The 25,254-nt window shown below is 42.8% G+C and overlaps 1 protein-coding gene across 5 annotated transcripts in view; it reads right to left on the reverse strand.

The window, feature by feature from the left end:
- si:ch211-285f17.1 (sickle tail protein homolog) overlaps positions 1-25,254 on the reverse strand; it is a 642,180-nt gene that overhangs the window by 30,389 nt on the left and 586,537 nt on the right. For 4 of the 5 annotated variants that reach the window (XM_051928955.1, XM_051928954.1, XM_051928953.1 and 1 more), the window contains exons 1-2: positions 9,981-10,152; positions 6,287-6,836 (exon numbers count right to left, since the gene is read on the reverse strand). In XM_051928955.1, the coding sequence (XP_051784915.1) occupies positions 6,287-6,836; positions 9,981-10,102 (672 nt within the window). In that variant the 5' untranslated portion in view covers positions 10,103-10,152. Of the gene's footprint in view, positions 1-6,286; positions 6,837-9,980; positions 10,153-14,044; positions 14,176-21,253; positions 21,430-25,254 lie in introns of those variants that run through there. The other variant, XM_051928956.1, reaches the window with a different exon arrangement.

Here is a 25,254-nt window from a genome sequence, read left to right on the forward strand (position 1 = left end):
GTTTTCCTCTTTCACCTTATCATGGATTCTTTTCAGCAGCCCAACATTTTTTCCTGTCAAGTTCGGTGATCCATCTGTAGTGACATTCGCAAATCTACACCAGCCTACCGATGACACCAGACAACCATTCATACAAGTCCGCTTCTCGTATTGTCCCCTTTATGGACACTATGGCCAAAAACTCCTCCGGGATTCTCAAAATTGTCATTAGATAGATAGATAGATAGATAGATACTTTATTAATCCCAAATTAATCCCTCTAATAAAAATTAAGAGCTGCGCTGTGTCTTTTATGTCGTTACTTTCATCCAGTTCTAAGGAAAAGAACTTAAATGACTCGGCTTTTGCGTTTAACTAGCTGGCCAAATCTACATCAATTAGTTCTTTATGGTGAGTCACTTACTGTCCTGTGTGATAAACTTAATTTGTTCAAATTTGTTTTTGCTCTCTGGGCACAAGAGACTTGCTATCTCTACTTTGCATTCTTTACAAAACTCCCCATTCAGAGAAAGGCTAATTTGAAAGACAGCAAATAAACTTGCCTTGGTGCTTTACTCCTGAATAGTAGTTTGTCGGAAAAAATATTCTGCTGTGAGTAGTGCTGAGAGGTATACCATTGGTTCATACCGAAAACCGTTTTTTATTTTTGTTATGATATGGATTTTTCTTATACCGCAACACCGGTTTAGCTTAAACAACATTCAGAACGTGGCGCAGCGGGAAACCGTTTAAGGGGGGACCTTTTTCACTACTACACCACTAAACACGCATGCAATGGAGTACATACATTAGTGGAGGTATTGAGCGGTGAAAATGGACAGAGAACATTCTGAGACTGAAGCTGTAGCAGACGATAAAGTTGAACATGATGACACAGAAGAACTTTTGCCGAAAAAAGGAGCCGTGTCTGTTGTCTGGTTTTAAAAGGTCGGATGTGGACCAAACAACCATTTACTGCAAATGCTGTCAAGCTAAAGTTGTCGTCGGAAGCGGCAACGCAAGCAATTTGCTGCACCACCTTAGCCGCAAGCATGCTTTGGAGTACCAGTGCTTTGGACACCGGCTTCACACAGCCATAAGTATGTAATAGTTATTAAAATAATAAACTAAAAACATACCATAGTAATAACAAATGTACAATGAATGTGTGTATAATCAGTTTTCTGTTATCTCTATTATCAGTCAGTACAGGTTGTAAGAACCATTTCCTAGTTACGTAAGAATCATAAATGTTTTACTAAATGATAATGCATTTATCAATAGCACCTGATGACCCCGACTCTCTTGATTCACAGATACAATGTCTTACTTGTGTTTCTGAATGGATGAGTAATAATTTTCTCATATTAAACAAAGAGAATACAGAAATTTTAGTGATTGGCAATAATGGATATAATGAGGTTATTAGAAATAAACTTGGTGCATTAGGATTAAAAGTCAAGACGGAGGTAAAGAATTTAGGGGTAACTATTGACTCTGACCTGAATTTTAAATCACATTTTAAATCAGATTACTAGGACAGCATTTTTTCACTTAAGAAATATAGCAAAAGTTAGACCTCTTATAACATTGCAAGACACTGAGAAATAAGTTGACACTTTTATTTTCAGTTGGCTAGATTACTGCAATACACTCCTCTCAGGACCACCCAAAAAAGACATCAGTCGACTGCAACGAGTGCAGAATGCGGATGCCAGAATCTTAACTAGGAAAAGAAAATCAGAGCACATCACCCCAGTCTTAGCGTCACTACACTGGTTACCTGTGTCATTTAGAATTGACGTTAAAATCCTGCTTATGGTTTACAAAGCCTTAAATAATCTCGGTCCATCTTATATTTCTGAATGTCTTACACCTTACACTCCAAATCGTAACCTTAGATCTTCAAATGAGTGTCTGCTTAGAATTCCAAGCGCTAAACTTAAAAGAAGTGGTGAGGCGGCCTTCTGCTGTTATGCACCTAAAATCTGAATAGCTGACTGATAGAAATTCACCAGGCTAATACAGTGGAACACTTTAAAAAAACTGCTGAAAACACATTACTTTAACATGGCTTTCTCAGAGCTTCATCTTAGTTTAATCCTGATGCTCGGTATATTCAACTAATTATCATTATTATTCATGGCGGCTCCAAAATCTGTACTAACCCCTACTTTCTCTTCTGTTCTTTTTCCGGTTTTCTGCGGTGGCGATCTGCACCACCACCACTTAATCAAAGCACCGTGATGTCCCTACACTGATGGATTAAATGCCAGCAAGTCCTCATGACCATCATCATCAAGTTCTTACATGAGAACCCCGAATACCATGAGGACTGATTGAGGTCATTTATGTTAGCTAGAATGCCTAGAGGGTGCTGGGTGGTCTCGTGGCCTCTGAACCCCTGCAGATTTTATTATTTTCTCCAGCTGTCTCAAGTTTTTTTTGTTTTTTCTGTCCTCCCTGGCCATCGGACCTTACTTTTATTTTATGTTAATTAGTGTTCCTTCATTTTAATTCTTATTTGTCTTTTTTCTCTTTCTTCATCATGTAAAGCACTTTGAGCTACATTGTTTGTATGAAAATGTGCTATAGAAATAAATGTTGTTGTTGCTATAGTGCATAATCTATGGGAGGTTCCTATAACCCCCATCAGTTGAATTGAATTGGTACATTCTAACTATTTCTAGCTTCTCTGACTAAACATTATTCTCAGTTAGTGATCAGCCTTGCCATGTGTAAGGCGTAGAGGGCACATGGTTTTAAACTGTGCCTTGTTTACCTTGTGTGCGTGTTTTGTGTGCTATGAAACATGTAAGACAAAGCACTTAATTGAAAGTGCTGCACCATAAGTTTACAGCGCACAGAAGAAGTAGTTAAGAATCATTAAGTATAGAAACAACTGAAGTTTTACATGAAAAGCCAAGTTTAGAAGAAGATACGTTTTTTCTTTTTCTTCCATTTTATTCTACTTGTGTAACAGCTTTTTTCTTTATTCTTGTGTGGACGGTTTTACTTTGAATTTCAACTAAAACTTTTTAAAACAAACTTTTGGACTGAGAGATTTCTTTCACCACATGTTTATCTCATGCTTGATCTCTTGCCTTACACTCCTGCGGCCACACAGGTGGTCCCTTACTTACGATGGTTCATGTAGATTTTTCAAAGTTACGATGTCGAAAGCAAAACAGTAACTTATATAAAACTGTGTAAAATATAAATTTAAAACTTGGCGTGGCAAGCGAACGTTTCTGTGGGCACAGCGATGCAGTACGATATGTTGCCGGAAACTCCCACGTGGCGAGATGCCTCAGTCTCGCTAGGATCGATAGATATCAGTGATCTTGTTACAGCACTTTTCGATACGCTTTTGCTAGAAGGAAAGTTAGCTTTGTTGATTTGGCCTCAATTCCCTGTGCGTGCGTGAGTAGCGAACAGCAAACGGCTTCTAAAATGGCATGTGGAGAGACACCAAAGTGGATGACTTTTTTCGTATTAACGCTGAATTGGACTCTGATTTTGATGCAAGTGATCTGGAGATCGAAAACGAAAGTGAGGTACCGGCATCAGCTGATGGGTCCCCGGATGATCGTGCTGCTGAACACGTTCCTGTAGCTGATGCACCGATGGCAACATTCGCCTAGGACGACTGACACTTACGATGACAGGGGGTACAAACCATATTGAGTCTCAGTGCAAGGGTCTCACAAAGACAGCCTGCCCACCATGCATTCCTGCTGGCCTAGCTTAAAGCAAGGTCCATATTAATGCAATTTACCTTAATGATGGTTCAGTTGGTAAAGATGTCATCACCAAGTTGCACTTGTTTAATTTTATTTGGTGAATACTGTGTAATGCACCTGGGCTTGATGCCTTGAAATAATAGTATTTTTACTGGAAGTTGCACTATTATTTATTAGTTTACATATTATGCAATTTAATAATGGTAAAGTTGTTTAAAAAGTCACTTTGACGTGTCAGTGGGCAGAGATTGTTAACATTAACAGAAAGTGTAGTTGGTTTACAAAAAATATTTACTATTTATGGTTCCCTGCCTTGTGCCCTGTGTTGGCTGGGATTGGCTCCGGCAGACCCCCGTGACCCTGTGTTTGGATTCAGCGGGTTGGAAAATGGATGGATTTACTATTTATTCCTTTTCTAAGACATGTTCAGTGCAATACAACATTTGACAAGCACCTCTGGATATTTTACTAAGTCTAAATGCCTCTTTGGATGGTTGAAAATATGCTGTCAAAATTATAATTCAAGTTGTTTGCAAAATTTGTTCAATAAAAAGGTTCTACATTTTGACTGCAACTGTCATGCAATGTGATTCCTTCTCTTCATTAGTGCCACCCCCTTGAAAACTATCACTTTATGGGGCTATGCAAACCTGGATTAATACTTGTGTGCACATTAAAATGTTTTTTTTTGTACAATGGGCATCATGGTGGTGCAGTGGTAGCACTGCTGCCACACAGTAAGGAGACCTAGGTTTGCTTCTCGGGTCATCCTTGTGTGGAGTTTGTATGTTCTCCCCGTGTTTCCGGTTTCCTCCCACAGTCCAAAGACATGCAGGTTAGGTGCATTGGCGATCCTAAATTGTCCTTAGTGTGTGCCTGTGTGTGCCCTGTGGTGGGCTGGCGCCCTGCCCAGGGTTTGTTCCTGCCTTGCGCCCTGTGCTGGCTGGGATTGGCTCCAGCAGACCCTTGTGACCCTGTGTTAGGATATAGCGGGTTTGATAATGACTGACTGACAATGTACAATTCTCGTGACAGTGGAATAGGTTATTCTTAGCCAGTCTACCGCAGTAACTGCAGTGGAAAATGTGACTAACATCCACTCATGCATGGGAAAAAAATAATGTAGAATACCATGAAACCAGTAAAATTTTGAAAAATACTGTGATATAGAATTTTGGTCATACCACCCAGCACTAGCTGTGACTGTAAATTGGCCGCTAACGTCTGAGCAGCAGCCGTCCTCTCCTGCTTTGACTGATTGCTAGCGTAGTTAGCATGCTTGGTGGAAAAGTGGCTTGGTTTGAAAACTGTAACCGTTTCATGGCAAATTAAGAAATTTGCCTTTGGCAAAAAAAAACTTTTTGGCTGCCCACTCCTTATTAAAAACTTGGTACTCACTGTCGACTTTTCTTTTCTTTGGTCCATTCCTTGTTAAAGTAGGGGTCAATGTAATGGCAAACGTGAAGAATGTATAACTCTGTGTAGAGACAATAGATTTGCCTTTGGCAAAGGCAGTAGTTCGCCATCTAGTGGAACCTGCCAGGTATTGCTGGAAAATGCAGGAAACTGTTGAAACGAATGCGGCCTTTAGGGCACTTTTGTAAATATTCAGCGGGACGTAGTTTGCCCATCCCTGATCTAGACTCTACCAGAGTAGCCAATGAACATGTCCATTAGGCCTGGACTGTACCACAACCATGACGTCAATACAAGAAACCTTCACAGGAACATGAAAACTTGACACAAAAGAAGCTTTGGATGGGAATCCAGTAGTCATGCCAATATTGTGATTAGTGGGGCTACTAGGGGCATGGCCACCTCGACGCAGCTCTAAATCCACATACCCGGAGACAAATCAAATCCCACGTTGCCGCTTTAACAGCTGTGAGGGATGGCCGGCCAAATATTCCGGTCCTCACCTCCAAGCCGCTAGATGGAGCTCTCCCAACAACATGGAAGTGCCCCAAATTCCAGCAAGGCCATATGGACATTGTAGTTTTTATAAACAGCCTTGCTGGATACCATGGGGACCACTAGGAGCCGCTGGAGGGAGGCTCATAGAGGGCTACGTGCCCTATAACCCGGAAGTGCGTCATGAACACATGACTGAACGGAACGACGTGCTTCCGGGTTGGAGAAAAGGACTTTTAATCTGACCCGGAAGTGATAAGGAATCATGGACTGTAGGATCGGAACCACTTCCGGGTCGGGGAATATAAAAGGACCATGGGAAAGCCCAGATGTTCAGCTGAGTTGGGAGGCAGGGTGGCTAAGCATTTGGGAGTGGAGGACTGATTTATTGTATTGATTATTGTTTATTAGGGTAGTGTGGAGTAGTGGTGCTTTGTGCACATTTATTATTATAATAAACCATTATTTGGACTTTTATCTGGTGTCTGATGTCTGGTCTGAGGGTTCAAGGGGTCATGGAGCCTTTATCTGTCACACAGCACAGAAACAAACGTGAAGCCATGTCAGTTGTGAATTTCTTTCTGTTTCTGGGAGGTGAAACCAGACGTAACACAAACACAATCTGTGAACCTTAGGAAAAACAAAACAATTACCTCAATGGACATGACTCGGTTTCTGCTCTTGCTTCTACTGGTGTGGATCTCCTCAATGAAGAGGCTTTGCATAGCTGAACCATTGGTGTTCGTCCCTTGAGGAGTGAGGGACGCAGGGTCCGAGTTTTGCTGGTGCTTCTGCTGCATCACGGTGTTGGCCTCCACATACTGCTGACTCTGAAGCAACGCGCTGAAGTCCGGGCACTGGGCCGGTGCGGCCGGAGGACTCGGAGATGGAAGCACCAAGGCCTCCGAGTGCTGCGACTGATGCACGAACACAGGAGAGCTCTGGACGTGGTGGATCACCACGGGGGAGCTTGGCATCACCTCCGTCTTGACCGAGGAAGTCTGGGGCTCTGGAGTGATTGTGGAAGAACTTGACTGAGGCTGGATGAAGGCCACCTGCTCTTGCACCTGCAGATATTTGGAGCCTGCAGGATCAGAATCAGGGACGTTGACAAAACTCTCAGCAAGGATGGTGGTGGTGGTGGAAGTGGTGGTCAAAACCTGTGTGGGCTCTGAGCCTTTGAGGAGATTCTCGGTGGAATATCTGTGTGCAATCAAACGAAAAAGAAGACCAAACTTTCAAAATGCAACTAAAGGAATACGTGCTGATCACCTGATCTTAATTCTACACAGTGTCTTTCACAGTGAGCCCCCCTTCTTCAGGGTCTCTAATGTCAAATCATCTCCCATAGTAAAGAACAAAAAGAACACTCCAAGAATATAGTCATCAAAAAGTATTTTTATTTACTCATTTATATTTTTGTATTTTCTTTACAGTGTTGATCCCCTCCTGTTTGATCTTTTATTTAGAATAAGCATTCACATTTGGGGAAAAGACCCCTTAAATGATTGAGATCATTTATGCTAGGTAGAATGCCTAGAGGGGGCTGGGTGGTCTCGTGGCCTTGGGACCCCTGCAGATTTTGTTTTTCTCTCCAGCTGTCTGGAGTTTCTTTTTTTTGTTTTTTCTGTCCTCCCTGGCCATTGGACCTTAGTTTTATTCTATGTTATTAAGTATTGCCTAATTTTATTTTTTATATTTTGTCTTTTTTCTCTTTCTTCATCCTGTAAAGCACTTTGAGCAACATCATTTCTATGAAAATGATAGTGATGATTGATAAATGATGCAGATGATACCAAGATAGGTGGATTAGCAGATAATTTGGAATCCGCTATATCGTTACAGAGGGACTTGGACAGCAGACAGCCTTAGGCAGATTTGTGGACGATGAAATTTAATGTCAGTAAAATGTGTTACACATAGGAATAAAAATGTTAGGGTTGAATACACAATGGGCAGTCGAGAATACCCCTTACGAGAAGGATTTAGGAGTCACAGTGCACTCTAAGCAATCAACTGCCAGACAGTGTTCAGAAGCCATTAGGAAGGCTAACAGGATGTCAGGTTATATAGCGCCTTGATGTGTGGAGTACAAGTCACAGGAGGTTCTGCTCAAGTATTTATACCACACTGGTGAGGCCACATCTGGAGTCCTGTTTGCAGTTTTGGTCTCCAGGCTACAAAAAGGACATAGCAGCACTAGAGAATGTCCAGAGAAGAGCGACTAGGCTGATTCAGGACTACAGGGGATGAGTTATGAGGAAAGATTAAAAGAACTGAGCCTTTACAGTTTAAGCAAAAGGAGATTAAGAGGTGACCTGACTGAAGTGTTTAAAATTATGAAGGGACTTAGTGCAGTGGATCGAGACGGTGACTTTAAAATTAGATCATCAAAAACACAGGGACACCGTTGGAAACTTGTTAAAAGTAAATTTCGCACAAACATTAGGACATTTTTTTTTTTTTTTTTTACACAAAGAACGATGGACACTTGGAATAAGAGACCAGGTAGTGAGGTAAGCCGGACTTTTGGGGCTTTCAAAACTCGACGATGTTTTTCTGGAAGAAATAAGTGGATAGGACTGGCGAGAGCTTTGTTGGGCTAAATGGCCTGTTCTCGTTGAGAGTGTTCTAATGAAAATGTGCTATAGAAATAAATACGGTAGAACCTTGAATCGTGAGCATGATTCGTTCTGGAAAAACGTGCTTGTAATCCAAAGCACTCGTACAGTGCATCCGGAAAGTATTCACAGCCCATCACTATTTGCACATTTTGTTATGTTACAGCCTTATTCCAAAATGGATTAAATTCATTTTTTTACTCAGAATTCTACACACAACACCCCATAATGACAACGTGAAAAAAGTTTACTTCAGGTTTTTGCAAATTTATTAAAAGTAAAAAAACTGACAAATCCCCTGTACATAAGTATTCACAGCCTTTGCTCAATACTTTGACGATGCAGCAATTCCAGCCTCAAGTCTTTTTGAATATGATGCCACAAGCTTGGCACACCTATCCTTGGCCAGTTTGGCCCATTCCTCTTTGCAGCACCTCTCAAGCTCCATCAGGTTGGATGAGAAGCGTCGGTGCACAGCCATTTTAAGATCTCTCCAGAGATGTTCAATCAGATTCAAGTCTGGGCTCTGGCTGGGCCACTCAAGGACATTCACAGAGTTGTCCTGAAGCCACTCCTTTGATATCTTGGCTGTGTGCTTAGGGTCGTTGTCCTGCTGAAAGATGAACCGTCGCCCCAGTCTGAGGTCAAAGGCGCTCTGGAGCAGGTTTTCATCCAGGATGTCTCTGTACATTGCTGCAGTCATCTTTCCCTTTATCCTGACTAGTCTCCCAGTCCCTGCCGCTGAAAAACATTCCCACAGCATGATGCTGCCACCACCATGCTTCACTGTAGGGATGGTGCCAGGTTTCCTCCAAACGTGACGCCTGGCACTCACACCAAAGAGTTCAATCTTTGTCTCATCAGACCAGAGAATTTTCTTTCTCATGGTCTGAGAGTCCTTCAGGTGCCTTTTGGCAAACTCCAGGCGGGCTGCCATGTGCCTTTTACTAAGGAGTGGCTTCCGTCTGGCCACTCTACCATACAGACAATCCTGTCTCGGAGGTCTACAGACAATTCCTTTGACTTCATGCTTGGTTTGTGCTCTGACATGAACTGTCAACTGTGGGACCTTCTATAGACAGGTGTGTGCCTTTCCAAATCATGTCCAGTCAACTGAATTTACCACAGGTGGACTCCAATGAAGCTGCAGAAACATCTCAAGGATGATCAGGGGAAACAGGATGCACCTGAGCTCGATTTCGATCTTCATGGCAAAGGCTGTGAATACTTATGTACATGTGCTTTCTCAATTTTTTTATTTTTAATAAATTTGCAAAAATCTCAAGTAAACTTTTTTCACGTTGTCATTATGGGGTGTTGTGTGTAGAATTTGTAGGAAAATAATGAATTTAATCCATTTTGGAATAAGGCTGTAACATAACAAAATGTGGAAAAAGTGATACGCTGGGAATACTTTCCGGATGCACTGTATATATATATATATATATATATATATATATCCTATATATAAAGACTATATATTTTATACTAATAGTTTATTTTATATAAACTTTTCTTTCTTCATCTTGTAAAGCACTTTGAGCTACACCATTCGTAAGAAAATGTGCTATACAAATAAATGTTACTAGGAAAGGTGCTATATAAATAAAATATCTGATTATTTGAATTACTGACCAGCATACAGATTAGAGAGTAATGCATTGGTTTCCCTATAAATCACAAGTCCCCAAACACCTCCCCCCCCCACCAATCCAAACTGTCCTACCGTCTCAGTTCAGTGAGGATTTCTGTCAACGTCTTGACTCTCTTTAACATGCAGTCCAGCTTGTGGGGCTCCTCCTTCAAAAACTTGACAGCGTCCACTTCCACTCGCAGCACTCCTCTCATCCTGTTCTGTAAGGCGGGGAACTCTCCTGAATATCACGAAAAGGAACGTTAGAACAATCTGGACAAGAACAGGCCACTCAGCCCAACAAAGCTCACCAGTCAACTTAATTCTTCCAAAATAACATCAAATCAGGCTTTGAGGGTCCCTAAAGTCCTTCTGTCCACCATACTACTTGGTTTCTTATTCCAAGTGACTTTGGTTCTTTGTGTGAAGAAAAACTTCCTAATATTTGTATGAAATTTCCCCTTTATAAGTTTCCAACTATGTCCCCGTTGGTCTTGATGAACTCATTTTAAAGTCACTATCTCGATCCACTGCACTAATTCCCTTCATCATTTTAAACACTTCAGTCAGGTCTCCTTCTTAATCTTCCTGTTCTTAAACAGTAAAGGCTCAGCTCTTTCAATCTTTCCTCATAACTCATCCCCTGTAGCCCTGAATCAGCCTAGTCGTTCTTCTCTGGACCTTCTCTTGTGCTGCTTTGTCCTTTTTTAGCCTGAAGACCAAAACTGCACACAGGACTCCAGATGAGGCCTCACCAGTGTGTTATAAAACTTCAGCAGAACCTCCTGTGACTTGTACTGCACACATCAAGGCGCTATATGACCTGACATTATGTTAGCCTTCTTAATGGCTTCTGAACACTGTCTGGCAGTTTATAGCATAGAGTCCACTACAATAATAATAATAATAATTCTTTGCATTTATATAGCACTTTTCTCACTACTCAAAGCGCTCAGCAATTGTAGGTTAAGGGCCTTGCTGAAGGGCCCAACAGAGCAGAGTCCCTTTTGGCATTTACGGGATTTGAATCGGCAACCTTCCGATTGCCAGTGCATATCCCTAGCCTCAGAGCCACCACTCTGCCTTCATTTGGTGAGTTCATAGCTGCTAGAACACCAGCGAGTGCACATGCAGGCCTAACGTTAAACACGTAACGTTACGTGTTACGTTACGTAACGTTACTACGACTCCTAAATTCTTCTCATAAGGAGGACTTTCGATTTTCAGACCTTCCATTGTGTATTCAAACCTCACAGTTTTACTTCCTACGTGTAACACTTTACATTTACTGACATTAAATGGTTAGCAGGCTCAGCTTGTTTCATCTTTCTTCATAACTCATCCACTGTAACCCTAAATCAGCCTAGTCACTCTATTCTGGACCTTCCTCTAGTGCTGCTATGTCCTTTTAGTAGCCTGGAAACCAAAACTGCACACAGAACATGAGGCCTCACCAATGTGTTATAAAGCCTGAGCAGAACCTCCTGTGACATGTACTGCACACATCAAGGCGCTATATAACCTGACATTCTATTTGCCTACTTAATGGCTTCTGAACACTGTCTGGTAGTTAGGAGTCATAGTGGACAGTGATGAGCCCACTACAACTCCTAACTTCTTCTCATATGGACACAGTCGGCAGGGTGGGCCCAAAGCACAAGGGTGTGGAATCAGCCAGAGTTTTGCACAACTGTGGTTCTCATGAATGAACGTGAAGATCCCGGCTGTAGGTCAAGTGACACTGAGTCACTGCAATGCCTAAACAATGGCAGGGAGCAGATGGACACCAAAATCTATCAACTATTCTGGCCCTTGTGAGATGTGTATAACGAGACAATGATACAGTTGGCTGGTGTAACTATATTAAGGTATCTACTTCACATTGCTCAGGGGTCAGGCCTGAATGTCTCCATTATGTCATCTTAGGCTTGGCACAGTCGACTCGGGCCTATTAACAATGCTGAACAGCTGAGCCGCGGAGTAGCCAGAGCCTTCAAGAATCTGCAACAAGACATGCATGTAATCCTCAGAGAGTCTCTCTGTACTAAAATGGAAGTATGGAGAGTGACCCTTCTTTAACTTTGTCCTGGAAATACTGCGTGGCGCTTCCTGTAATTGTGAGTCATTTATGTGATTAGCTAGTGACACTTCCTAGAATTGTGCAAGTTTCTGCAAGTTACGTGTTTAACGTTAGGCCTGCATGTGCACTCGCTAGTGTTCTAGCAGCTATGAACTCGCCAAATGAAGAAAACAGCTGCACCCGGCCTCCATTTTCAAATCCTATTTGCAGGGTGATAATCAAACCCTGAAAAGGGTGTCAATCCATCCGTTCCCAAATTTTTGTTTTTATTAGTGTATCTGTCGGGGTGAGTCCGGGTGATGACAATTGGTCCAACATATGAAAAAATCACATTCATGGCATCATGGCACAGTTAGAGAGAAGTCGTGAATGTGCCATCCGGCTGCTTAACCACACTTTAAGTGTGTTGTTCACTTCCTCCTGAAGACCACCAATTTGTTTCTGAACCTCTTTATTGGATCACCTTTAAGGGTCACACACTAATTTCACACAGAAAGGGTCTTTACCCACTGAAGCAAATCTTTAGTGACTTTGATAGCAGACTATGTTATGGAGATGCGCATGGGCGGGCGTCCTGGCCAGGATGGGGCAAGATTCCTAACAAAGACAGGGGGCCAGCCCTTCAGAGGCACAAGAAGGAGGGCGAAGATCAAAAGAAGGAAAGCAGAAGATGCCAGTGCAGCAGTGGGTACACTGGCATCCCGGCAGGGTGGGACTGAGGAACAACACCTAGCCTGGACGCCAACAGAATGAAAAGACCGCAGGGAGACAACCTGGCAAGGCTACATACTCCCCCGACATGCTAGGTGGCTGCCTCCTTGGGTGATGCTGCCTATGTGGACACCCGTAAGGCATGCTGGGCACTGGAGTCCCACTGGGCAGTCTCGTTGGGTTCCATGGGTGCCGCCAGAAGGGTGCTGCAGAGATCCATCATCCCTACTTCTGCTCGACCCAGATGCGCTTCCATCGGGTAATGCCCTGGCACCGGATGTAAGATAGAATAGATAAGAGTCTTAGATAGGGTCCAAGATAAAAGAAGCCACTGGATCTCATCCAGGGGAGTTGGAGTTTGATGGAAGAGGGACAGAGACTCACCTGAAAGAGTGGAAGGAGAGGACAAAGAACAATGGAGATGAACACTGGCCACTTTTTAACCCGTTTTGTAAGGTATCTGTGCAAATAGACCTTTTATGTAAACTGGGAGGTCTGTCAGTGAGGTTATGTCTGGGGTTTGCTGCAATGCCCCCTACATCAATGGACATTGGATCATGGCTCAGCAAACAGCTGGCATAAAGACTCATTTCACAGGTCACCCATGTTCCATATGTAGTTTTTACTCACGTCTTATTATTGAGCTTTCTGGAATAATTTGTCTACTTGGAGGCACATATGAGCGTAATATCGACTTTCTTGGTACTGTAAAAAAGCTGGCAGTGTTACATTTTCAGAACCTTCGTACCTAAGTATCGGTTCTTGTGAAATCCCTATATGCATTACATAAATCCATACAAATACATAAATACATCCATACAATCCATATAAATACATAAATAATAAATAAACCTAAAACTCTTGACATAAAAGTAATAAAAGCAATAAACACATGAAAAATTACATTTCACAATTAAAGGAGACAACAACAAAAACGAAATTAAACATAAGCCAGAGAACAAACCAGGGCTGAAACATAACACTAGCTGCAAGGAAAATGGGGAAACGGTCACTGGGGGGTCTCCAGCCCTCCATCGGGCCTAATAATAATAAATAATTCTTTACATTTATATGGCTCTTTTCTCACCCCTCAAAGCGCTCTCCATGCAGGAAGGACCCAGGAAAAGAACCCACAACCTCCTCACTGCAAACAGCTCCCCAGTCCAGTGCGCACGTCTGACTGAGTTTTACCATATGGTCAAACGCGCTCTCGTCTCACGGTGGTTAACACCGAAAAACGAAAAGAAGCCAAGTAAAGAATGGAGTGAGGCGTTTCCACCTGAAACTCGCCCAGTTCACCTGCGTAGGGTTAGGTTCGACACCCTCACCCTCACGACAGATTTCAAGCTTTCCGTTCATTACTTGCCTTTTAGGGCTGCCAGCGATTCCCCGACCTTCCTCAGCGACACGGCGCCATCCTCCACGTCCTTCAAGGTGACGGCTTTGTGAACGGTGGTGGAGTCTTTCTTCAAGTCATCCACATACTTCTCCAGCTCGCTGTCAGCACAAAGAAATTCCAATTTTTAGTTCACGTATTCGAGAATGAGTTCCACCAGAGGTTACCTTGACATAAATTGACACAAACAACATTTCAGAAAAATACACGTAAAGGATAAGTTTCGTATTTTTCAAGTCACAGTTCTTTCTTCACAATCATGGCATACGTTTATTTGCCACATAAAGCTGAGATTTAAAGATACTTTGTCTATTCACGCAGCTCACAATGGGACTAATGGATTTCCATTTAAGAACATACGCCTTTTGTGTTTATGAGACATTCTTGCGATAACAAAAGGAAACTAGAAATATTTATTTTATCACTGATTTTTGGAACTATTTTTTTCTTCCAGTTCTCGTCTGCTCACGGTCATCATCTTGGAGGAGTCATGCCAGCCCGACAAGCCCCCAGCACCAAGCTCTAGCCTGCTCATTTACCCGACTTTTACCTTTGCAGTTTCTATTTTTTCCCCCAAGAGTTATTTTCTGTAATAAGAGACACAAACGTGTTGAAATCATCTTCAGCACCGTCACGCTGAGCACTGGTGCCCCCCAGGGCCGTGTGCTCGCCCCACTTCTGTTCATTCTGCTGACTCGCGACTGTACAGCTACATGCAGCTCTAACACCATCACTGAGTTTGTGGGTGACACCATGGCGGGGAGTCTCATTAGCAATGGAGATGGAGACACCATGATGAGTGGACTAGTGCAAGTGCAACAATTTGTCTCTGAATGTGGATAGGATGAAAGAGATGATGGCTGACTGCAGGAAGACCCATGATGTCCACACCTCACTGCAAAAGAACTGGTCAAGAGCACCAAAGTCCTAGGTGTGCACCTGATGCCTGACCTTACTTGGTCAATTAACACCACACCTCCATAGGCCAAGATGGTGCAGAAGTTTTGGTTTCTTCAGTGCCTTCAATACTATCAGCCATCCCTGTGAAAAGGGTCAAGTCAGAGATGTGCAGGTGGACGTGCCTGTGGTGTCCTGGATAGTAGTCAGGCCGACCATCGTGTGTGAGATTCAAGGACACTGGAGCAGCATAAGGAACAGGCCTGTCTGCTTTACTCTTCACACTATAAATAACAGCAGGTCAGGTCACTGGCAATAATTCTCTTATGATTCTGCACTTACAGTATGGGGGTGTATCAATAAGGGGGATGAGACAAAGGAGAGGAGTCAGGGGGAGAACTTTATGAACTGTATGGAACTTAACATCAGCAAAGCCAAGAAACTGCTTACTGATTTTCACCAAACACCAAAGAGCCTCCATGACTGGTCACTGTCCAAGGAGTGGATGTAGAGGTGGTCCATTCCTACAAGTACTTGGGGGTCCGCATCAATGAGAGGTTGGACTTGTCCTGGACCACACAGGAACAAAAGAAACAGGCTGTTTACTTTTTTGTTTTCTTAGCAGTCTGTGTGAAGTGACATCCTTCACATCTTCTACACCTCTATGATGGCCAGTGTGGTGTGCTGGGCTGGTAACACCACTTTTATAGAGGACCACCAAATCAACAAGCTAAGTAAAAGGGCAGACTCAGTTATGGGACTCACTCTGGAGGTCAGACAGAATTAAAACAAAACTGAGTGCCATTATGAACTTGCTGCACATCCTCTCTGTGACACAACACCACTGTGGACTTTCAGCCAGCAAATCATTCAGCAGAAGTGTGTCAAGAAACACAAGTGGGGGCTCCTATATACTAACAGCTGTAATACATCTGTAAAGCGTCACACTGGGACTGAGACTGCCACATCAGAAGTTTTCTTTCTTTTTAGTTACCTTGGATTTTAGTTATTCTGGTGAGTGTGTGTATAATATTTATTTATTTACCTATTTATGTATTTATTTAAAGAGCTTTCGGTAAAAAGTCAAACTTCCCCCTGAGGAAAAATTAAGCCCGCCCTAACTACCGTCCTATCTACCTATCTTATAATGCCCTTTCCTATCTATCTATCTATCTATCTATCTATCTATCTATCTATCTATCTATCTATCTATCATATAGTGCCTTTCATATCTATCTATCTATCATATAGTGCCTTTCATATCTATCTATCATATAGTGCCTTTCGTATCTATCTATCTATCTACCTATCTTATAATGCCCTTTCCTATCTACAGTATCTATCTATCTATCAATCAATCAATCAATCAATCAATCAATCAATCAATCATATAGTGCCTTTCATATCCATCTATTTATCTATCATATAGTGCCTTTCATATCTATCTATCAATCATATAGTGCCTTTTGTATCTATCTATCTATCTATCTATCTATCTATCTATCTATCTATCTATCTATCTATCTCCTTTCCTATCTACAGTATCTCACAAAAGTGAGTATACCCCTAACATTTTTGTAAATATTTTATGATATCTTTTCATGGGCCAACACTGAAGATATGACACTTTGACACAATGTAAAGTAGTCCGTGTACAGCTTGTATCACAGTGTAAATTTGCTGTGCCCTCAAAATAACTCAACACACAGCCATTCATTTCTAAACCGCTGGCAACAAAAGTGAGTACACCCCTAAGTCAAAAATGTCCAAATTGTGCCCAATTAGCCATTTTCCCTCCCCGGTGTCATGTGACTCGTTAGTGTTACAAGGTCTCAGGTGTGTTAAATTTGGTGTTATCGCTCTCATACTCTCTTATACTGGTCACTGGAAGTTCAACATGGCACCTCATGGCAAAGAACTCTCTGAGGGTCTTAAAAAAAAAAGAATTGTCGCTCTACATAAAGATGGCCTTGGCTATAAGAAGACTGGCAACACCCTGGTGGCCAAGACCATACAGCGATTTAACAGGACAGGCTCCACTCAGAACAGGCCTCGCCATGGTCGACCAAAGAAGTTGAGTGCACGTTGTTCAGCGTCATATTGCTTTTCACAAAACAACAACTTCTCCCAAACATCCCAGAACAGTTTGGTGACCAGCAATGCCTTTCCCAACATAATGGAGCACCGGGCCATAGGCAAAAGTGAGAACTACGTGGCTCGGGGAACAAAACATCGATATTTGGGGTCAATGGCCAGGGAACTCCCCAGACCTTAATCCCATTGAGAACTTGTGGTCAATCCTCAAGAGACGGCGGGTGGACAAACAAAAACCCACCAATTCTGACAAACTCCAGGTATTGATTATACAGGAATGGGCAGCTGCCATCAGTCAGGATTTTGCCCAGAAGATGATGGACAGCCTACCAGGGTGAATTGCAGAGGTCTTGAAAAAGAAAGAAGGGCCAACGCTGCTAATATGGACTCTGCGCATAAACTTACCATCATTGTCAATAAAAGCCTTTGAAACTTCTGAAATGCTAATAATTCTACTTCAGTATACCATAGAAAAACATCTGGCATAAAGATCTAAAAACACTGAAGCAGCAAACTTTGTGAAATCCAATACTTGTGTCCTTCTACAAACGTTTGGCCACGACTGTATATTCCTCCCACGAGACACATTAAGTACAATCTGTCAGTCTGTTTATAGATGTGTGAATGTGCCCAGCAACAGAATGGCATCCCGTCCACCAGTGTGTAGTTCTTCTTGCACTTAATGCTGCAGGAATTTTCTCTGACTTACCCTTCAACTAATCCCTATAATGAAACAAATGGATTCTACCGAACACTACTTGAGACACAAGTGGTGCAATTCTGAAGCACTCCACCAGATGGCAGTGTGGCCTTATCAATTAGTTCTTCTTGTGCAGTCTGAAAATTGAAAGAAGCGGAGTTTGCAGATTTTGATAAAGGCTTCCATGGTTGCTCATGTAGCATATCGTCTCCATCGTGGCGGATGTCTGCTGCTATGCTGATGTCACCTTATTCTCATCTCTATGTTCTGGGCACCAATTCTACCTTCATAAAAGTGCTTCCATTAAGCAATGATAGGAGAAGCTGCATCAATCAACCTTCAAATAGCAGCTCCACAATTTGGGTGACTGCTTGGAAAACTCTTTACATCATATTTGATTTTTTGATTTGATACACTTTGTTAATTTCTGAGGGGATGCTGTCTTTTCACATGACCTTTTGGGGGTCAGAGTGCAGGGTCAGCCATTGCACGGTGCTCCCCTGGAGCAATTTTCTGGTTAAAGGGTCTTGCTCAAGTACTGTATGTTGATTATCCACCTGAGATTTTTGGTTTATATTTCTAAATAAAGTTTCTGCTCACCTCTGCCCCTGTCCTTAACTGTAAGCATTTAAAGCATCTGTCAGGTTATATTTGTGTTTAATTTCTTGCATTATTAATGTTATTGTTGTCTACATAGCATGTGTGGCTGTCTGATAGCATCTTGCTCTGTCACACCCATCACCTGCATGTCCTCTCTCAGCACATCCATAAACCTTCGCTTAGGCCTTCCTCTTTTTCTCTTCCCTGGCAGCTCTATCCTTAGCACCCTTCTCCCAATATACTCAGCATCTCTCCTCTGCAAATGTTCAAACCAACGCAATCTCGCCTCTCTGACTTTGTCTCCCAACCTGAGCTGACCCTCTAATGTCCTCATTTCTAATCCTGTCCATCCTCGTCACACCCAATGCAAATCTTAACATCTTTAACTCTGCCACCTCCAGCTCTGTCTCCTGCTTTCTGGTCAGTGCCACCGTCTCCAACCCATATAACATAGCTGGTCTCACTACCGTCCTGTAGATCTTCCCTTTCACTTTTGTTGATACCCATCTGTCACAAATCACTCCTGACACTCTTCTCCACCCACTCCACCCTGCCTGCACTCTCTTCTTCACCTCTCTTCCACACTTTCCATTACTCTGTACTGTTGATCCCAAATATTTAAACTCATCCAACTTCTTCAACTCTACTCCCTGCATCTTCACCATTCCACTGACCTCCCTCTCATTCACACACATGTATTCTGTCTTGGTGGTCCTGCTGACCTTCATTCGTCTCCTCTCTAGAGCAGATCTCCTCCTCTCCAGGGTCTCCTCAACCTGCTCCCTACTCTCGCTACAGATCACAATGTCATCAGCAAACATCACAGTCCACGGGGACTCCTGTCTAATCTCGTCTGTCAACCTGTCCATCACTATTGCAAATAAGAAAAGGCTCAGAGCCGATCCCTGATGTAATCCCACCTCCACTTTGAATGCATCCATCACTACCGCTGACCTCACCACTGTCACACTTACTTCGTTCATATCCTGTACAACTCTTACGTACTTCTCTGCCACTCCCGACTCCCGAGTGTAAAGCACAAGTCTGTCAATTTAATCCCCAGTAGAGTATTTAAGCAAAGCGAGACCCTTCAAATGCCAGTAGTCACATTATAAACAAACAAATGTTGCATAAACGTCTAATGTCATTTGTCAAGTGCAAGTCATTTAGGAGAAACATAAATGTTTATACAAATTTTTTTTTTTTTTGATACCCAACAGTTAATATAGTTAAGGCTGCATCCCACTAGTGGCAACTTAAAAGGTGAACAACTGTGACACAAACACATCTTAGACCACCCTAGACCCCCAGTTACAGTGCATCTGGAAAGTATTCACAGCGCATCACTTTTTCCACATTTTGTTATGTTACAGCCTTATTCCAAAATGGATTAAATTCACTTTTTTCCTCAGAATTCTACACACAACACCCCATAATGACAACATGTAACAAGTTTACTTGAGATTTTTACAAATTTATTAAAAATAAAAAAATTGAGAAAGCACATGTACATAAGTATTCACAGCCTTTGCCATGAAGCTCAAAATTGAGCTCAGGTGCATCCTGTTTTCCCTGATCATCCTTGAGATGTTTCTGCAGCTTCATTGGAGTCCACCTGTGGTAAATTCAGTTGACTGGACATGATTTGGAAAGGCACACACCTGTCTATATAAGGTCCCACAGTTGACAGTTCATGTCAGAGCACAAACCAAGCATGAAGTCAAAGGAATTGTCTGTAGACCTCCGAGACAGGATTGTCTCGAGGCACAAATCTGGGAAAGGTTACAGAAAAATTTCTGCTGCTTTGAAGGTCCCAGTGAGCACAGTGGCCTCCATCATCCGTAAGTGGAAGAAGTTCGAAACCACCAGGACTCTTCCTAGAGCTGGCCAGCCATCTAAACTGAGCGATCGGGGGAGAAGGGTCAGGGAGGTGACCAAGAACCCGATGGTCACTCTGTCAGAGCTCCAGAGGTCCTCTGTGGACCTTAGTAAAAGGCACAAGGCAGCCCGCCTGGAGTTTGCCAAAAGGCACCTGAAGGACTCTCAGACCATGAGAAAGAAAATTCTCTGGTCTGATGAGACAAAGATTGAACTCTTTAGTGTGAATTCCAGGCGTCACGTTTGGAGGAAACCAGGCACCGCTCATCACCAGGCCAATACCATCCCTGCAGTGAAGTATGGTGGTGGCAGCATCATGCTGTGGGGATGTTTTTCAGCGGCAGGGACTGGGAGACTAGTCAGGATAAAGGGAAAGATGACTGCAGCAATGTACAGAGACATCCTGGATGAAAACCTGCTCCAGAGCGCTCTTGACCTCAGACTGGGGCGACGGTTCATCTTTCAGCAGGACAACGACCCTAAGCACACAGCCAAGATATCAAAGGAGTGGCTTCAGGACAACTCTGTGAATGTCCTTGAGTGGCCCAGCCAGAGCCCAGACTTGAATCTGATTGAACATCTCTGGAGAGATCTTAAAATGGCTGTGCACCGACGCTTCCCATCCAACCTGATGGAGCTTGAGAGGTGCTGCAAAGAGGAATCGGCGAAACTGGCCAAGGATAGGTGTGCCAAGCTTGTGGCATCATATTCAACAAGACTTGAGGCTGGAATTGCTGCCACAGGTGCATCAACAAAGTATTGAGCAAAGGCTGTGAATACTTATGGACATGGGATTTCTCAGTTTTTTTATTTTTAATAAATTTGCAAAAACCTCAAGTAAACTTTTTCACGTTGTCATTATGGGGTGTTGTGTGCAGAATTCTGAGGAAAAAAATGAATTTAATCCATTTTGGAATAAGGCTGTAACATAACAAAATGTGGAAAAAGTGATGCGCTGTGAATACTTTCCGGTAAAAAAAAAAGTAAAGAAGGTTAAATAAATATATTACCAAAGCTGATGGATGATCTTCTCCTCTTCAGCTAGATATTTCTGCCTGTCTTCTTCGACCAGCATCCTCTGCCTCTGCACGGGGTCTTCGAGTCTTTTCACGACCTCCGTCACTTTGCTGTTGATCTCGGCTTCTGCCTTTTTCAACATCAGACTCAGTGTTTCCTGGTTTTGCAACTGGCATGGACACACAAAACAAAGAAAAATTCAGCACAATGACGGCCAGGCCACACACCTCCTTTGTCATCTTCAGATTACACTTAACCAAAAAATGTACGTCACGTCATTTCATTTTGTTAACCCACTTAATCCTAACCAGGGTCATGGGTGCAGTTCATCCCATCTAGCACAGGGCACAAGGCAGGAAGAAATCCCAGACAGGGCGCCAGTCCGTCTCATAACAGCAGACCCCCAAATACCTGCACTTACTTCAGTCCCCCAGGTGCTTTACTTTACCAAAATCTTGACACTCTCAGTGGGTAAACATCAGCCTTTTACTCGGAGGACTGGGGTTCTTGTTAGGATGAGACTTTACTATTTTACTCGAATGCTAACCAAGTTGATACTTTTGTAGGAAGTGAAGCACCATGGGGGGCTGCTGTCTATGAAAAATGTAACATAAAATAACATTCTCAAAACCCCTTTAGTCTAATTCAGGGTCACAGCTGGGTCAGAGCGTCACTGCAAGGCCCAATTAAGCTACATGCACATTATATTACACTTTAAAAACAGGGTTTTTAATGAAAACAATTTTCAACCACAGTAGCATTTAAGAACATATCTCTGCCCACACGAAAACGACACATATGACGTACACTGACACTGGGCACGCATACGTCAGTAGAAACGGCAAAACAAGTGTCCTCTGTAGGCATCCCATCTAATTCAATTACTTTGGCTAATTAAGGACTGTGGCTCGCTTTTTCTTGCAGGAATGGTTATGCGTTTGGCCACGGGAATTATAACAAAACTGCAGCAACTAACCATTTGCTTTTTTGTGCACGTATGCAACATTCAGACTGCACCCATACGTAAATCTCAATGCACACAGGTAAGCAACACAACAAACACCAACGAAATCAACTCTTCTATGTCCACTGTGTTGGCATGTGCTTCTCTTCTATGACTAATCAGGGTATGACACGTTGTAATGAGCAGGATCCAATCAGGGCAGGGCCATGTGAAAAGCGTGAACCAATCAGAGTTCACATTTACAAAACTGCATTTTCACCCATCCACACTGCAAACTTTTCAGGAATATACGGCTTTAGAAAGCGGTTTTTCAAAACTCTGCAGTTTCAAGGGTTAAAAATTCTGGGGTGGTGTGAACAAGAAGCAAAAATGGAGACTAATGCCAGCGTTTTTAAACATAAAATGCAGTATTGTGGATATAGCCTTATACATACAAACATGCATATACAGTATGTATATACAGTACAGTATATATTATATATATATATATATATATATATATATATATATATATATATATATATATATATATATATATTAATCACACACATGCAATTGGGAGGCAGCTAAAGGGCCTGAATAATAGTAGTACCACACCAGACCAGGGGGTAGCGAGCTGCACTGACTTTTTTTCTCAATTCTCTGCAGACCATCCATGGAAAATCCCACTCACTTCTGGCACCTATAATGACATCACGTCCGGTACTGGGGCTATTGATGATGTCACTTCTGGCACCGGGGCCATTGATGACATCACCTCTGGTCCCAGCACCGCTGATGACATCACTTCCTGTCTCGGCCTTTAAAACCACCATACTTCTCAGTTCTGTTTTGGATTCAAACCTGTAAAAGAACTTGATACAAATTGCCCATTTGCAGCCAGGGCATAATATACGGGTGGCTGCCCCAAAACCTTTTTGATGTCTTTGGACTATTCTTGTGACAATATAAATCTATATATTTATATTTTATATATATATATATATATATATATATATATATATATATATATATATATATATATATATTCATTCACGGCATTCGTAGTCTGTGTCACAATCTGATTGTATGGGTGGTTACCTACCAGGTAACGCTTGTGGTTGGCCAGCAATCTGCTAACATCCGCCACGGTGCCCTCAGTTTGTGAGGAGCAGATCATAGAATGGTTGAAATAGTTTACTGTCAAATAAATGCAAAGAGTACACGACACGTGTTTCGCCCTCATTCTGGGCTCATCAGGTGTACACACTCCACTGCACTCCCTCTCGGGAATCGAACCTCGGACGTCAGCGCCAGAGGCGATGCCCCTAACGTTGCGTGTGGTTCGTGGCGCAACGTTAGGGGCATCGCCTCTGGCGCTGACGTCCGAGGTTCGATTCCCGAGAGGGAGTGCAGTGGAGTGTGTACACCTGATGAGCCCAGAATGAGGGCGAAACACGTGTCGTGTACTCTTTGCATTTATTTGACAGTAAACTATTTCAACCATATATATATATATATATAGTGGAATATGACCTGGACACAGACAGGCGGACACCATAGGTACAAAACCCAACACACAAATTTACAGTGACACAGCACACAACCCAGTACTCCCCCAAAGTCCAGGCCTCACTACAATGCCTCTCTGTCTAGGTCCACCTCCACTCCTCTCCTCCCGACTCCAGCCATCAAATGGAGGGAGGTGGCCCCTTTTATATCCACCCGGATGTGCTCCAGGTGCCTCCCAACGAGCATCTGCCGGCACTTCCTGGTGTGGTGGAAGTGCCAGCTGTGCACCCAGAAGCACTCCGGGTTTCCCTGGTCTGCTTTCCCAGCACTTCCGGGTGTGGCAGAAGTGCTGAGGGCCAGGGCTCCTCTGGCATTTGGGCGCCCCCCTTGCGGTGACCACGGGCCCCTATAGGGTTGAGCTAATATGCTCCTTCCCCGTGGTCCCCATAGCCACCAGGGTGGTCGCCCCCTCGTGGTCTGGAGGAAGTGTAATGCCTCCTTCTGTCCTTCCGGGCGTCCCGGCTATATGTGTGTGTATATACATACATATACACACACTAGCTGTGTATGCCCATGCTGTAAAAAGCCTGGGAACCTAGTAACTATTTTAATTGTCACAAAAAAATTTAAATGTCTACTCTGGGCATCTCTCTCCTAGGAGGATTTGTTTTGTTGACGTGCGCGCATTGTTTGTGCAAAGTATAAGGGACACCGTCTGCCGATGTTAGCAGCTAAGCGACTTTGTCTTTCTTCTGAGGTTTCATTTTGCTGACATGCTGGCCCTGTTTGTCTTATTAGTGACTAAGTGAGTGACTGTTTCCTCGGAGGCGGAGCTCTCACTCTGACTCCACCTCTTACTTCCGGACCGGACACACACACACACACTATATATATATATATATATATATATATATATATATATATATATATATATATATATATATATATATATCATATATACACACACATATATATACACACAAACACGCACCACATACACTTAAAATCTTTTCATTATGGTCAGCTAATGTACTCCTCAAATGAAAATAGTGCATTTTTTTGTTTTTCTTTCGTTCTTTTTTAGGCATGCAAGGTGAAAACCAGCTGGATCGAGTTCTAACATCTCAGATGCGCAAACCAAATTGGGCAGTGACCATAGGAGATGGATCTAAATGCAGCCTACAATAGGCATGACGCAGGTCACAGAACAGCCACAATGTCAATTTTAACCAAAGTGTAACTGTGCATATTGATGGATGACGTTGTGGGCGTTAGGTGATGCTGGGACATTATGTGACAACGTTGTGGGTGTTATGTGATGTTGAAGCATTAAATGAAGGAAGTTGTTGCGTTACTTGAGGTTGGGGTGTTTTAAGATTAACCTCACAGGTATAACAGGCTGCAGTTACACTCTGTTGGTACACCTCTGTGATGTCCTGACACAGCTTCAGGAAGCATCATGGGGTGCTGGGAAAAAAAAAATGTTACTTTAAGCCAGCTGCCAGGCGAATTTACAGGAAAATACTCAGCGAACAAGGT

This window comes from Erpetoichthys calabaricus, chromosome 6 (assembly GCF_900747795.2).
Source record: "Erpetoichthys calabaricus chromosome 6, fErpCal1.3, whole genome shotgun sequence".
Classification (NCBI taxonomy): Eukaryota; Metazoa; Chordata; class Cladistia; order Polypteriformes; family Polypteridae; genus Erpetoichthys; species Erpetoichthys calabaricus.